The sequence below is a fragment of the Corvus moneduloides genome, chromosome 15 (assembly GCF_009650955.1).
Source record: "Corvus moneduloides isolate bCorMon1 chromosome 15, bCorMon1.pri, whole genome shotgun sequence".
NCBI lineage: Eukaryota > Metazoa > Chordata > Aves > Passeriformes > Corvidae > Corvus > Corvus moneduloides.
The window spans coordinates 15,730,434-15,744,104 of NC_045490.1; the positions used below are offsets into that span (position 1 = coordinate 15,730,434).

General features: G+C 38.9%; 1 protein-coding gene across 1 annotated transcript in view; it reads left to right on the forward strand.

Annotated features, from left to right (window-relative positions):
* DOCK2 (dedicator of cytokinesis 2) overlaps positions 1 to 13,671 on the forward strand; it is a 157,358-nt gene that overhangs the window by 131,551 nt on the left and 12,136 nt on the right. The window contains exons 36-45 of the mRNA XM_032124540.1: positions 594 to 634; positions 2,031 to 2,121; positions 3,174 to 3,293; positions 4,932 to 5,021; positions 6,234 to 6,338; positions 7,144 to 7,285; positions 8,925 to 9,006; positions 11,169 to 11,253; positions 12,788 to 12,874; positions 13,199 to 13,375. Of these exons, the coding sequence (XP_031980431.1) occupies positions 594 to 634; positions 2,031 to 2,121; positions 3,174 to 3,293; positions 4,932 to 5,021; positions 6,234 to 6,338; positions 7,144 to 7,285; positions 8,925 to 9,006; positions 11,169 to 11,253; positions 12,788 to 12,874; positions 13,199 to 13,375 (1,020 nt within the window). The remainder of the gene's footprint in view (positions 1 to 593; positions 635 to 2,030; positions 2,122 to 3,173; positions 3,294 to 4,931; positions 5,022 to 6,233; positions 6,339 to 7,143; positions 7,286 to 8,924; positions 9,007 to 11,168; positions 11,254 to 12,787; positions 12,875 to 13,198; positions 13,376 to 13,671) is intronic.

The window sequence follows — 13,671 nt, forward strand, 5'->3', positions numbered from 1 at the left end:
TCTGCCACCTTTGAAGTATTGCACTCACACACTCTTAGTTCCTCAATAATCACTGTGCAAAGTGGTATAAATTTTGTCAGCTCTTCAAGACACAATTCTTGTCATACCTTTTGCACAGCCTTAGCAACTTACATACCTGCAAACATGTTATGGTGACCAAAAAATGAGCTTTATTCCTGGAACTGGCCCCTTTAGAGGTATTGCACAACAATGCTCCGTAACTACAGTGCTACACATCTGCTTCAATACATACCAGCTTCCACCAAGTGTAGCTGGAGTGTGTGGTTTATTATGTTCATTCATTTGGATAACCATATTTTCCTCTTCTCCATTAGAAAAACCTTCAGTAATGATTTCATTATGAACTATAAGAAGTATATGTATGTATAAAAACATACATTTAATTAATAAAAATATTAATTGAAGCAGTAGTTCCAGGTTTAAACTTCAGATAGTCTGTAAATAATCTGTTTCTCCTGCAGTCTATGCTTTCTAACTAGCAAGAAAAGCAAAATCTCAGTGTGTATATATATATATATATATAATTTTATTAAAGGTCATTAGGAGGTAACTTTAAATATTTGTGTCCCTAGAATTTCTACAAGAGCATTAACCGTGAGGAGATGTACATCAGGTATGGCAACCATGCTATTGGATCTCTTTTGGAGAGGGCAATAATATTGTCCTGTGAGTTCTGGTTTTATTGTTGCGCTGTGATTTCTGTACTTAATGTTACTTTACCATCCACAATGACTCTGTGGCAGCCCTGGCCTCATATGCATTCTCACTCTGTTGTTAGCTTGGCCTTCAGCAATTGGGAATCTCTGCTATGTATTCAGCAAAGGCATTTTTTCCCCCAAGAATTAACTTGTAATTGGTCAAATCACTCAACATTCATTGTCTATTGTCTCAAATTAAGAAAGTACAGATAGATTTGAGGTTTGAGGGAGGGTGTATCATGCATTTAGGATGGCAGAGAAAACATTTTAGTTTTGTAGAACGGCCCAGTCTGCTGAGTGTCCTTCAATATGCAGCACTCCACGGGCAGGGTTGCAGCTGAGGCTGTAAATTTCTGTGAGAGCTGCAAATTCCTTCAGATGTGACATGGCCTCTTGCTGTCTCCAAGAGTTCTGCATATGGGCTGCAGCAGATCTTGCTGCTTCAAAAGCTCCCTGTTTCTTGCCTCTCCTCCCCTGCAAAATCTGCAGAACAAAGCCCCAGGTCCCAGCTGAAATGAGCCCTGGAGGTGGTTCAGAGCTAACCTTGGAGCTGTGAGGCGAAGGGGCTGGGGGGCAACAACGCTGCCCCTGCGGGCATTGCTGAGGAGAAACTTTCTGTGGGGCTGGCAGCTGGGAATGGGAGTGCCTTGAACTGGCACAGCAGGGTGGCAGAGCTCCCGTGCCTCAGAACTCCTGGTGTGAGTTAGAGCACAGCGTGCAATTTTTCTTCCTGGCTGCAGTAGATGCAGCTTGAGCTCCACGGTGGGCAGTGGTTCTGCTGGAAGCAGCAACGCTGCCCTGGGGATCACAGAGAACATTCAGCTTGGAGCTCTCCTGCCCCCAGCACCTCCCGGGTTGTACAGCGCCTGTTCTGCCTTCCTGGGCTGGTATTTTCCACTTTCTCCGTGCCCCTGTTATCTGCTGTGTTTGCATCTGGAGAATGTGTGCCTGCAGGTAAGCAGTGCTGCAGGGGAAGGCACCTGTCCTGAGTAACCCTCCAGGAATCTTGCACTTGGAGGCCTCTCTTAGACCTTGAGTGCAGCAATCCTTCCTCTGAGGAGGAGCTGACCGCAGCTCACAGGAGGAGGACGCCTCTTTCTCCTCCTTTTGTGCACAAAGTTTCAGCACACAAAGGAGCACAGCAAAGTGTGAGCAAATGCCCAGAGCCTCAACCCCCCTGAGTGTCCTTGAGGACGCTTTGGGGAGTCACAGTGTGACATTTACGGAGTTTCCTGTTATCTGGAACATTTTGACACTCAGTATTCCAGTCATGTCAGTATCCAGTCTAATCCTTGCTCTCTCCTCTATCAGGTATTTGTATAAATTGCGAGATCTTCATTTAGATTGTGAGAATTACACAGAAGCAGCATATACCCTTCTACTCCATGCGTGGCTCCTGAAGGTTAGCTTTTCTAAACTCAACGTAAAATTAAGCTTTTGCAATTTTAAATTTTAATATAGTAAAGTGAATGTCTTATTATCTGATTTACTGCATATTAGTTATTTTCCACAGGGGTATTCAAGTTTCTGGTTAGAAATACTGCAGTAGGTCATACAAAACTAACATTAATTGTTGAAATTTTATTTTCAGTCAGTGAATAAAAGCCATATATTGCTGAAACTAAATATGGTAGCAAAAATAGTTTTCCTTTATAGTGAGAACATCGTGTACAAATGTAGTTTTCATTTTGGTAATTTCTAATATAACAGTTATGAAAATTAAACACAGTTCCAGCTATCACAAAGGGTCACCTAACTTTTAATTTTAAATAATATGGATTACATAACCAAGTTATGTTGGCTTTCTTTTGTAGCTGGTAATTAATTCTTTTTCAGTACAAGTATTGTTCATTACCAGTGTAACTGACAGTATCAATTGAAATGGTCAGTAAGATCCATTTCCATTACAAGGGAATATTCCAAATTTAAATGCTCTTCAGCAAAAACGTGATATTTCCTATGGAATTTACTTTAGTGCAGAACTATATAAATTTGTGCTTTTTTGCTTAAACTTCATTTTGATTTTTTTATGATTGTACAAATATGAGGTATATTGTATGTCTTGGTATAGACAAAGATAATAGTATATGAAATATTTTAATACAAAAAATCAAAACTAAGTCAGTCAAGATGATAGCACTGAAAAAAAAGGAACTAATTTTCTCACATGGATTTTTATATAAAATTTGTAGGTGGGGCAAGGATGGGCAGGTGTAACATTTTAATATATTTTTTAAATATTATGTGTGGTGCTGTATCACGTGAAATACAGCATTTGTCTGACGAGGCAGTGAATGCAATCCCTGTGCCTTTCCCAGTTTGTCTGAGGATGGGTAAAAAAGACTTGGGAAGAAAACACTTAGAAGAGCCCAGGGGACCAGACCTTGTGGCAGTGGGGATTTTGTTGTGAAACACTGAGCTTTAAAATTCTTTTTGATGTGTTCTCATTCTCAGTGGTCAGATGAACAGTGTGCACCCCAAGTCATGTCAACAGAGTTCCAGTGCTCACAGACCTACAGACACTTGAAAGAGAATTTGTATGAAAAGATCATAGAATACTTTGACAAAGGAAAGGTAGGTCTGGAGAGTTCTTCCCTTCCAAATCTCTCTGCTGTGCTGCTCTGAATAGTCATGTTTAACGAATGTGCCCTGGATAAAAAACATTTGTGAGGAAAAGCTTCTTTGAAATGTGGGTCAAGTAAAAATTGTGTCCTGCAGGCTTATTCCCAGAGCGTATCCGTTCCATAGGAGCATGTTCCTTCAATAACCTCGTTCACAGAGAAAGAGGGCTAATGTTTCAGCACATTGTCACAAGCATCTCTGTCAGGCACCAACAAAATACAATAAAAAACGTTGAATCTACTTCCCTTTACAAAGAAAAGAATATGGACTACACAGATTCCATTTCGAAACCACTTGGCCCTTACCTCAAAAAAACTCCAGACAGTTCAAAATAGACATATTTGTTTCAGAGAGGACTAAGAATTGTATCCTAAAATTAAAATGTAGTAGATTGATGTTCAGTACCTCAGTTTAGTTCAATTTAAGACAAAAAAATGTTAATAAAATTACCTGTAAGTGCAATGATATTAGACCTGAGAATTTTGGAAATAAAGCAAAGGAGAAGCTCTGCAGTGCCAGACAATTAATCTCGTGACCCAATGCAACCTTTAAGTCGTTATGTCTTGTTCAGCCAGAGCCAAAGGTGCGATGGGGAAGACAATTCATTACTGTTTCTCTCAAAAGTCCTTCCTATAACTTACAAGGTAGAAAGTTTCAGCTTCTCAGGTTTTCTGTTGGCATCTGCAGTAACTGCACTGCAGCAGTGCCCACCTGCTGTCCCAGGAGAACCCAACCCTCCCAATTCCTGATGTGCAACACCCAGCACTGAGATTCACACCACGGCCAAGGACCCAGCTGCCAGGGCCAGGAATACCTGGCCAGAGAGCCCATGGCACCACGTGAGAATGGCCTGATGTCTGACTGGCAGTGTCCTTTCAGCAGCAGAGAATTCTCCTCAGGGACACCTTTGTGTCCTCTGTTCTGACTAGGTGAGGAGACAGAATTTGAGAAATATCTTCACAAGAGGGAGTTTGTTCCTGCTTTAAGACCACTTTGGTGAAGTGCCCAGAGCAGATGAGAGAAGCAGTCCTGGTCTTTCAGTGACCATCACTGTAGGAGGCAGCCGTTGTGTGGAAAGAAAGAAGCTGCTACTCAGGGCAAGTGGCAATTTAAGACTTGTGGTTATTTAGCTGACGAGAGCTGTCATGTACAAGGCTCCCAATGATTATGGATGCTGCAGGATGTTTTGTGAAATGGTGTGTGTTTTAAGGACAGGCAGGTGTCACCCCCCTCATAAACTGCTCTGTGCTTGGGGTATGTTCTGAATGTTATCACCTCAGTGATTTGCTCTTTTTTTTTTCCTTTAATGTATCTGAAAGGTAAGATGATTTTTTTTAAATGTTACTCTAATAATAAAGTAGGTTTACTTATTCCTTCCTGTAATGAATCATAAAACACTTTTATTTTTTAACATTAATCTGCTTTCCTTAAGTTTATGATTGCCCTGAGTCTTCCACTTTAAATGTGCAGTTAATAAATGACTGCACTTTAAAGACAACATAATCAATAAAACTGCAGTTAAACTCTGATGCATTAAAAATTCGTTTTTTGGTACTGAATTTACTTTTTGAACGTGTGGTTGCATTGCAGATGTGGGAAGAAGCCATATCTTTATGCAAAGAACTTGCAGAGCAATATGAAAAGGAAGTTTTTGACTATGAACTTCTAAGTCAAAACTTGGTAAGATTATATATAGATCTTCAGATCATTGCAGTCCAGAAATTAATGCCTTTCAGCTATCAGACAGCAGAGCTGCCTATGAGCTTGTGCTCTACAATGGGTTTTTAATTCATTTGTTGAAGAGTTGCTGTTTCACTGTAACAATCCAGTGGTAAAGGCTCATAAATGACTGTTGGTTAAAGTTGCATGAGCATCTGTTTATTGAGGTATTTTGAAATGTCTGTAGATGAAATAAACATGTTCTCACCTAGGGAAATTTAAAGGCAGCATTTTGAAGCCGCTGTACTGCCTTAGAGTAGAAAGAACACCTGGGTGAACTTTTCCCCCTAAATTTTTCTTTAGATTTTAGCAGCTTGGATCTTGACAAGCCGGAAGAATTCTGTCCTAATCAGGACTGTGAAAGTATTACAGCACAAGGAATTAGAACTAGGTCCAAAGGCTAGAAGGAAATTTTTGAAGGGAAATAAAATATTCAGTTATTCATTTTCCTTTAAATTTAATGAATCCAAAAAAATTCCAGCCCCACAAACCATTTTTATTTCTACTCTCAATATTTCACATTTGCATGATTTTTAACAAATGTTTAGGGCTCATTCCATAGATATCCCTGAATCTTCCACAGAGAAACTGTGGAATCAAAACATGGTGTTCCTGAATGGTGCTGTGTGTAAAAAATGTGCTGTGTGTCTTTTGCTCTGTTTTTATCATGAACTAGAAGATATTTTTGCTAGTTTAAGTTGCAGTGCTGTGTTCTCACAGACATAACACCTAAATGACACTTGGTATTTTATGGAAGAAATTGTTCTAAGCCCTTTATAGGGTGGGTGCCCTTAATATGAGGCTACAGTAAAAACTGGAGTTGATCCCATACCTTGGGAAATATTTGAGGCAGGGAGTTTCTCCAAATGTATTATTTCAGTAATTCTATCAGTGGCCAAGGATGACTTTGGTGTTTGCTTTTCTCCTAAGTTAAGGGTAAACCCAGTTTTGAGGCCAAATATGAAGGTTGAAGCCAAACCCATTTCACTGTGTATCATATTTGCATATAAATGTAAACAGTGTTTAACGTCCCCCAGCAGCAAACTGTGTGATAGCTGATTATTGCTACAGCTCATCAGCTGAGAGCTGATAGCTCTTGCTTGTGTAGAGAAGGTTAAAAATGCATAGATAAAACCCCCAAACACAAGTAATTACAGTTGGTTTTGCTTTCAGATCCAGCAAGCAAAGTTTTATGAAAACATCATGAAAATTCTGAGGCCTAAACCAGACTATTTTGCTGTTGGATATTATGGCCAAGGATTCCCAACATTTCTAAGGGTAAACTTGTTTAAATTCTTACTTCTTCATGTATTTTCATTCTTCTTTTCTTTTCCTGTTTTCCTCATGATTAATGTCCAGATTCCTTTTTTGCCCTCTGATATGCATTGAGCTGACATATTCATACCAACTGTCTTGTACTGCTCTAAGTTTTTTCCTGAACTGCAACAGTTCCTACTTTAGGACAAAAATGGTAAGTTTGAGCTGGTTTTATTCAACATATGCTGAATCTACTCTGTTTTCTTTACTTTTCTCCAGTTTTGACTACCATGTAGGAAATCCAGACTCCAAAGGCTCTTTTTTTATCAAGAAACCTGACAAACTAGGGAAGCAGTGCACAACTAGGTTGTACCATAGGTTTTTAAAAGGTCATTGTTTTAACCACAGTAGTGCATGAGTTCCGAGCATAAAAATAACCTAAATATTTGGTGTTTCTTACTACTAAAACCCCTCTTACATACAACAATGAATAGGGTGGCTTTCTTCACACTTGGAAAGCAACGAGAGGCCCTGATTTTGAAGTTTAAGGGCTAAAGCTGCCTTGAAAACACTGGGAAAACAGTGAAAGGATACACCAGTGTTATTGTTTTCTGAATAATAAAACTCCAGGGTCTCTGGAGAATCAGTGCTGCTTTCCAGCACCTGGTAAAAATGGTGTTTGGCTTTAGAGTTGATTAATATTCAAAAACCAGAAACACCCATTCCAAAATCTGAACACTGCTGTGCCTTTGTGCCGATTACCACGAGCCTGTAACTTCTGCCTCAGCACCACCCAGCCCAGGAAATAACTCCTTATTCCTTGCAGAACAAAGTGTTCATCTACCGTGGGAAGGAGTATGAGAGGAGGGAGGATTTCCAGGCCCACTTGATGAGCCAGTTTCCCAGTGCTGAGAAGATGAACACGACTGCAGTGCCTGGAGAGGATGTGAGGAACTCTCCTGGTCAATGTATCCTTGGACACTTGGGAGATTGCAGAGGAAGGAGGGTTGGGAAACCTTGTTCTTAGCATGAGCTTATCTGTATGAAACACTGATTCCCTGGAAAGGTTGAAAGTTTACTGATGTGGCAGCTCAGTTTGCAGTTTTACTTACACATCCTCCATGTCTTTTATGGTTTGTACCTAAGAGAGCTGCTGTTTTTCTAGCAGTTCTAAGGAAACTGTCTCTTTCATTCATCACAGAAACATTTAGGTTGGAAAAAACCTTTAGGATGGAGTCCAGCCAAAAACCTTGTTCACCCATGTTCCCAAGTGCTGCATCTACATGTCTTTTAAATCCCTCCAGGGACGGTGACTCAACCCCTTCCCTGGGCAGCCAGTGCTAGGGCTTGACAGCCCTTCTGGGGAAGAAAATTCACTGTAGTTCATACATGGTTCAGCTTTATTTTCTTCAAATGGCAAAACCAGTGTCACACACTTGAAGAGACTCAGTTTAAAGCAGCAAATTGTCTATTACCTCCTATTCATAGCTGTTGTGTCTTGATATTAAATTCATGTCTTCCTTGAGCATTGCTCTGCCTGGCACCACACTTTGGTATCACCTCTCTTTCTTCGCAACATAAACATGTCCTAAGTCCCTCAGAAATTTTTTTAGGAAAATTAACTCACAAAAACTGTTAACCCATTTTTAGAATGGCATCAATTAATCTTGGTTAGAATAACACTGATTATCTTCTGATTTGAGTCATTATTGACTGAGCAGATATGGGATCACCTCATTGTATCAGACATTTTTTATTTGGATGCTGATTTTCCTTTGTTAATTTTCAAGGTGATGTTGTAACACTTCACATACTCTCTTGAGTCTATTCTGGTGGAACCTTCTGGAGGAGAAAGGGAATACTTTCTTTTCACACTGTTGGGACTGAAGTGGGAGTATTACAGGCTTGTCTAAAATAGTACATTAGGCTTGAAAGCCAAGCTCTCCCAAGTCTGTCTTGCATCTTAACTAATTAAATTTTTTTTGGATATCACCTGCTTCAGTCCTTAAGGTAAAATTTGCTCATCTATTCACAAGGAGAAGGACATAGGCACCACTACTACACTTATGCAAAAAGATCTAACCAGAGGGCATGAGTTTCAAACATACTGAAATGTGTAAGAATGTGATATATTTACTTACAAATACAGCATTCAGATTTAAAAAACAGCACTTCCATAGAAAAAGGAAATCTCAAGTAAAAGGGTTGTTCAGTTACAGATTTCAAAATTAAATGTTAACCATCATGACTTTATGCATGCCTAAAGCTACACAGTGAAACTGTTAAGATCAGATATGGTTGATGTTATTTTTGTAAGTTGCCTGAGCTTAAAAATTTAATGAATGAGTCAGTGTGATAAATTCTGCTGCAGATATTCAAGCTCAGGAAATAATAAAAATATGCAGTTCAAAATTAATATGTATTCACTGGTTACTACCGGCAGATTTTTCCTTTTTTAGCCAAGGAAATGCCAGAAACGAAACCCTGAACACTTCAGATTTTTCATCACAACATGTCTTTTTTATTATTATTATTATTATTTCCCTTGTAGCCTACAGTATTTCATACTAATAGTTAATAACATGTCCTTAACTTTCACAATTTCAGATATCCAGTGTTTTACAGTGCAGCCAGTCCTGGAGGAGCAGCCTAGATTCAAAAATAAGGCAGTGCCTGATCAAATCATAAAGTAAGTGAATTTCTGTAATAGATAGTGTAGTGAAAATCAGTCCATATTCCTAAACTGACAATCATTATTTTGTGAATTCAGTCATTTTCCAATGAATCTTAGAGTTTTTATTGTCTTAATTTACTGACTTATGTATCCATAGAATCAGAGAACAATTTGTGTGGGAAGGGACCTTCACAGGCCACCCAGTTCAATCCCCCAGGGACAATGCTCAGAGCTCCACCCCATCTCTCTGGGGTATTCCCCAGGAATTTCATGAGAGCCTGTACCCATCTACCACTGAAGAAATAACTCGTGGATGCAGGGACAGAGGTGGAATCTGTGCTTTGGGTCAAAGGTACTGAGTTTTCAACACGACTCAGACAAGTGGTGGAGACAGGGCTCTTGGATGTAACTGGCAGTGTGAGAGTGGTTGAGTTGGAGGCTCTTGAACAGAAGAATCTTGTTGTGTCTTGTCTGGTCAAGTGCAGAATAACGGTGGCAAAATGGTTTCTGCTGGTGCTATGGAGTATGGGTTTTGTAAAGAATAAAGGAAATGAATTGACCAAAGTATTTTGAGAACAGACTGGCCAAGAGCTGCTTCCAAACCAGTTGTGCCCTTGGTCTGCAGCCCTCTCTATGGAATCTTTACTGAAGTAGCAACTGACTCAAAGGGGAAAAATAAGAATCACCTCCCCATATTCAATACAGTAAATAAAGCAGATCCAAGCACAGGTCTTGTGTGGCAGGATTTTAAAATAAACAAACGCATAAACACCAAAACAAAACCCAACCCAAAAAGCCACAAAAAAATTGTGGTCCTAATTTCAACTTGATTCATTTTCAAATCAGTAACTGAAAGGCAGATTATAAATGTGGTCCTGTTTGACCAGATTTCAGCGTAGAGCCAGCCACACTTCAAACTGCTGCAGTTTATGTAGCCAAGTGTTCCATGTAGAGTATAATCTCTGCTCATATGGGAGATTTTGTAATGGTTTGTCTCAGCTGCAGAATTCAACCAAACTGCTGATAGCATCTGGTCTTGGAGATTTATTTTTATGAGTGTACCTTATTGGGCATTTAATTGTTTGTTACATTAGGCGATGAGAATGCATTTATTCTGTCAAAGAGCTTCAAAATATCTGTCCTTTCAGATGGAACTGCATAAAGTGGTCTGACTCAGTGTGGCAGTATTTTCCAGTTACTTTTCTTTACTGATGAAGAAAATCTTAGCAGTTTGGATCAGAAATCATAGTTTCCAATGAGCTAACACACCATGGTTTGCTTAACTCAGATGTTTGGGGCTTCTCCATTTGTTTTTCTGGGCTTTCAAAATACAGTTCAGTTTTACTGAAAGAGATTTCCTAGATTGTTTTATTTTTCTCTGCAAAATTAGCTTTTCCTTAACATGGGTTTAAATTTAATTCATCTTTAAAACAAATAATAAAAACCCAAAGGAGAGATTTTTCTGTGGACAGCAAAATACTTAGCCAAAACTCTGCAGATTCAGTACTAAAAGTCAAGTGGTTGCAAGTTTAGTGGAAAGGTGTGCTCACAATGATGGAGAATGAATCATTGGCTGACCATAACTCAAATTTGCAAAGGATCCTTTACATTGGTGTACCCCTCTACAAGTACTTATATACATTCTGTTATCTGTCACAAGAAATTGTTATTAATGGCTTCGGTTGTTTAATTTATTGAATGTTGTTCAGCATTGTGAGCAGGATTGTTAGACAAGATTAAACTGCTTTGTCATGTGCCATGTTCCAGTCCACGGGAAAATACCAGCTCAGCTCAGTCAGTTGTTTTGAATGAAAGCGACTCCTTCCATAAACCAGGATAAAGCTGGCACATGCCACAGCAAGAGGACAGGAGAGGAGAAATCTCCTCTAGTCCTCCTGTAGATTTGAACATTAATCTGGAAGTTCTGGAATTTTTACACCTGGGAAATACACCCAGTCACAAGTTGAAGCTTAATATTTGTAAAATACTGTGTATTGACCCTGATCTGTAGGTAAAGTGATGCTTTCTGAGTTTCCAGTAAAGTCCTTTTTCATTGAGCAGTAAATTTGCTTTTAATTAAGAACTCAACTACTCAAAATGAAATATTTCTCTGTGATAACAAGATCCATTAATTTCTGGGTTCTGTATTTTACAATAGTCGTTTTCAAATCTTTCAGCTTTTATAAGTCAAACAATGTACAACGGTTCCACTATTCAAGACCAGTCAGAAAAGGATCTGTTGACCCTGAAAATGAATTTGCTGTAAGTAAATTAATGACAAGGTGATGGATGTAGTTCTGGTAACTGTGACTGAATTGTGATCCTAGCTCCTTTCTTAGGCTCAGATTACTCATTACAGACACTTTAACTTTAAGATCTGGTTCAGAAAAACCAAATGCAAGACTTCTCTACTTCAGCATGACTCCTGTGTACTTAATTAGACATCGCTGTTTCAGTTGCAGGTAAACATTATGTAGTTAAGCATGTTCAGCATGTTTGTGTTAAGCAGTAACATTTTCTAGTACAGATTTTCATTATGAAACAAGGTGACATGTAAATAAATATCAAATGCTTTGCTGCTTGTGGTTTGCAACACTTCCATCAGCTGCCACCCTGACAATGAGGTGAGTGTTGCCTGCTTTCATCAGTCCTGTGCAATCTCGACTGATGAGAGAGCTGCCTGTGTCATTTTTACTCCCATGCCTAATGGTTGAATGCTGAGGAATGGCCCTCACTCTTCAAATAATCTAAGAAATCTATACCACCATGAATTACTTTTCAATGTTAAGCATAAAAATGTGGTAAGTTTCTGTAATTTCACTTTACAGGTGTCTGCTATTTTATGGTTTGTTTTGAAAAGCATCCCATCCAATCCTTATGGCTAAAGCTGGGCCCTTGGCATACTGGTGGGAAAAGCCTTTTTTTTCCAAAATGTACAATTTCTGTTATGTGTGTGCTGATTAACAGAGTCAACACTTTCATGTAAGAGCTTCCTACCTGCTGTTAAATCAACACTTCACACACAAACTCTACCCTGACATGCCAGAATGTATTGTCAAGACTCAGGATGCACCTTGACTTCCTTTCCAAAGTAGAGAGGTTTGAGCTCCTATATACCTTGAAATAGTTTTACAAAAACTAAATTATTGATGTTTTCATTGTTGATGATAATAGATAAGATGCATGTTTCCTTCAAAGAGGTGGGAGTTGGGATAGGTGGAAGTGTCTTCATTACCTCTGTTATGGTGTTTCTCAGTACTGGCAGTTTTGATGAGCTGATACTGAAATAAGGAGCAGTATGGTAAATGAAACAGTGTCTATTCCAAACTATTCTAAAATACCAACAGCCAATCTTGTTCAAAAAAGAAAAATTAGAGGAACAAAACCAAAGTCAGAATGCTGGCAAGTTGTTACAGGGCTATTACTGCTTTTAATTGCAGAAATACCTTTTGAACATGAAGGGAGGAAATATAATCTGGGTAGAGGTGAGAGCAGTTCGTTTAATGTCAGTCATTCCATCTGTACTGGCAAAAATAGGAATACAGACTAAAAGATTCAAGGGTAATTTTCTTTTTCCCATGCTTTGTGCGGGCTCTGTGCCTGAAGATGGCCTAATCTGAAATCAGGAAAATTATTTGTGCAAGTTGCTGTGCTAGATTAAATTTGCAGTGTCTTTTTATGCAAAAATATGCATGTTTTCCATCTACATCCATTTCACTCTGACATCTCAGAAGGCAGAAAAGATGAAAGTTTCAATCCTGAACTATCATTTTCTCCTGCTATGTTTTTTTAATAGTCTATGTGGATTGAGAGGACATCATTTGTTACAGCCTACAAACTTCCAGGAATCCTGCGCTGGTTTGAGGTGGTCACCATGTCACTTGTGAGTATTAACGTGCTCAGAGCCCATCCAGCTTGCAGCCATTGACTCCTCATGTACAGGCCAGCTTGCAAAACCATCACACAAGGCTACTGTAGCTTATTTTATACATACAAAACTTGTTATTTACCTTTAATTTTTCTACTGTTCAATACATGATCAACATATATAATGTCTGATTTATAGTTTCAGGACCAAGTCCTAAGAGAATTGAACTGTGTGGGTTTGCTGAATTGCAAAACTGTTGTTCATTTGTGGGATTTTTATAAAACCAAAAAGACCTGTTTATATCTTTATGAACCTTAGAAGTCTTTTGTTTCTTTACAGTCCACAATTAGTCCTTTAGAGAATGCTATTGAGACTATGTCCACGACGAATGAAAAAATTTTGATGATGATTAACCAGTACCAGAGTGATGAGAACCTCCCTATTAATCCACTTTCCATGCTTCTGAATGGAATTGTTGATCCAGCTGTTATGGGTGGCTTTGCTAAATATGAGAAGGTAGGAGCTTTGGAGTCACTGCAAAGAACATTCTCACGTGCATCATTTCATAATCCTCCTACATCCTTTGTTAAAGGGGTAGCGCAGTGTGGATGGGGAATAGGAAAGCCATAATTCCATCAGTTAAGGGATCCTCATATCATCCTTTCCTGGTCACCTCTGTCTTTGAAAGCAAACCAAAATAACTGAAGCCATTAATTGATGTAAATCATGATACTCCAAATCTGTGCCTTTTTAGTTTTGCTGTAAACTTAACAAAAGAAATGATAATTGGGTTTCATAATAAGGGTCTCAAA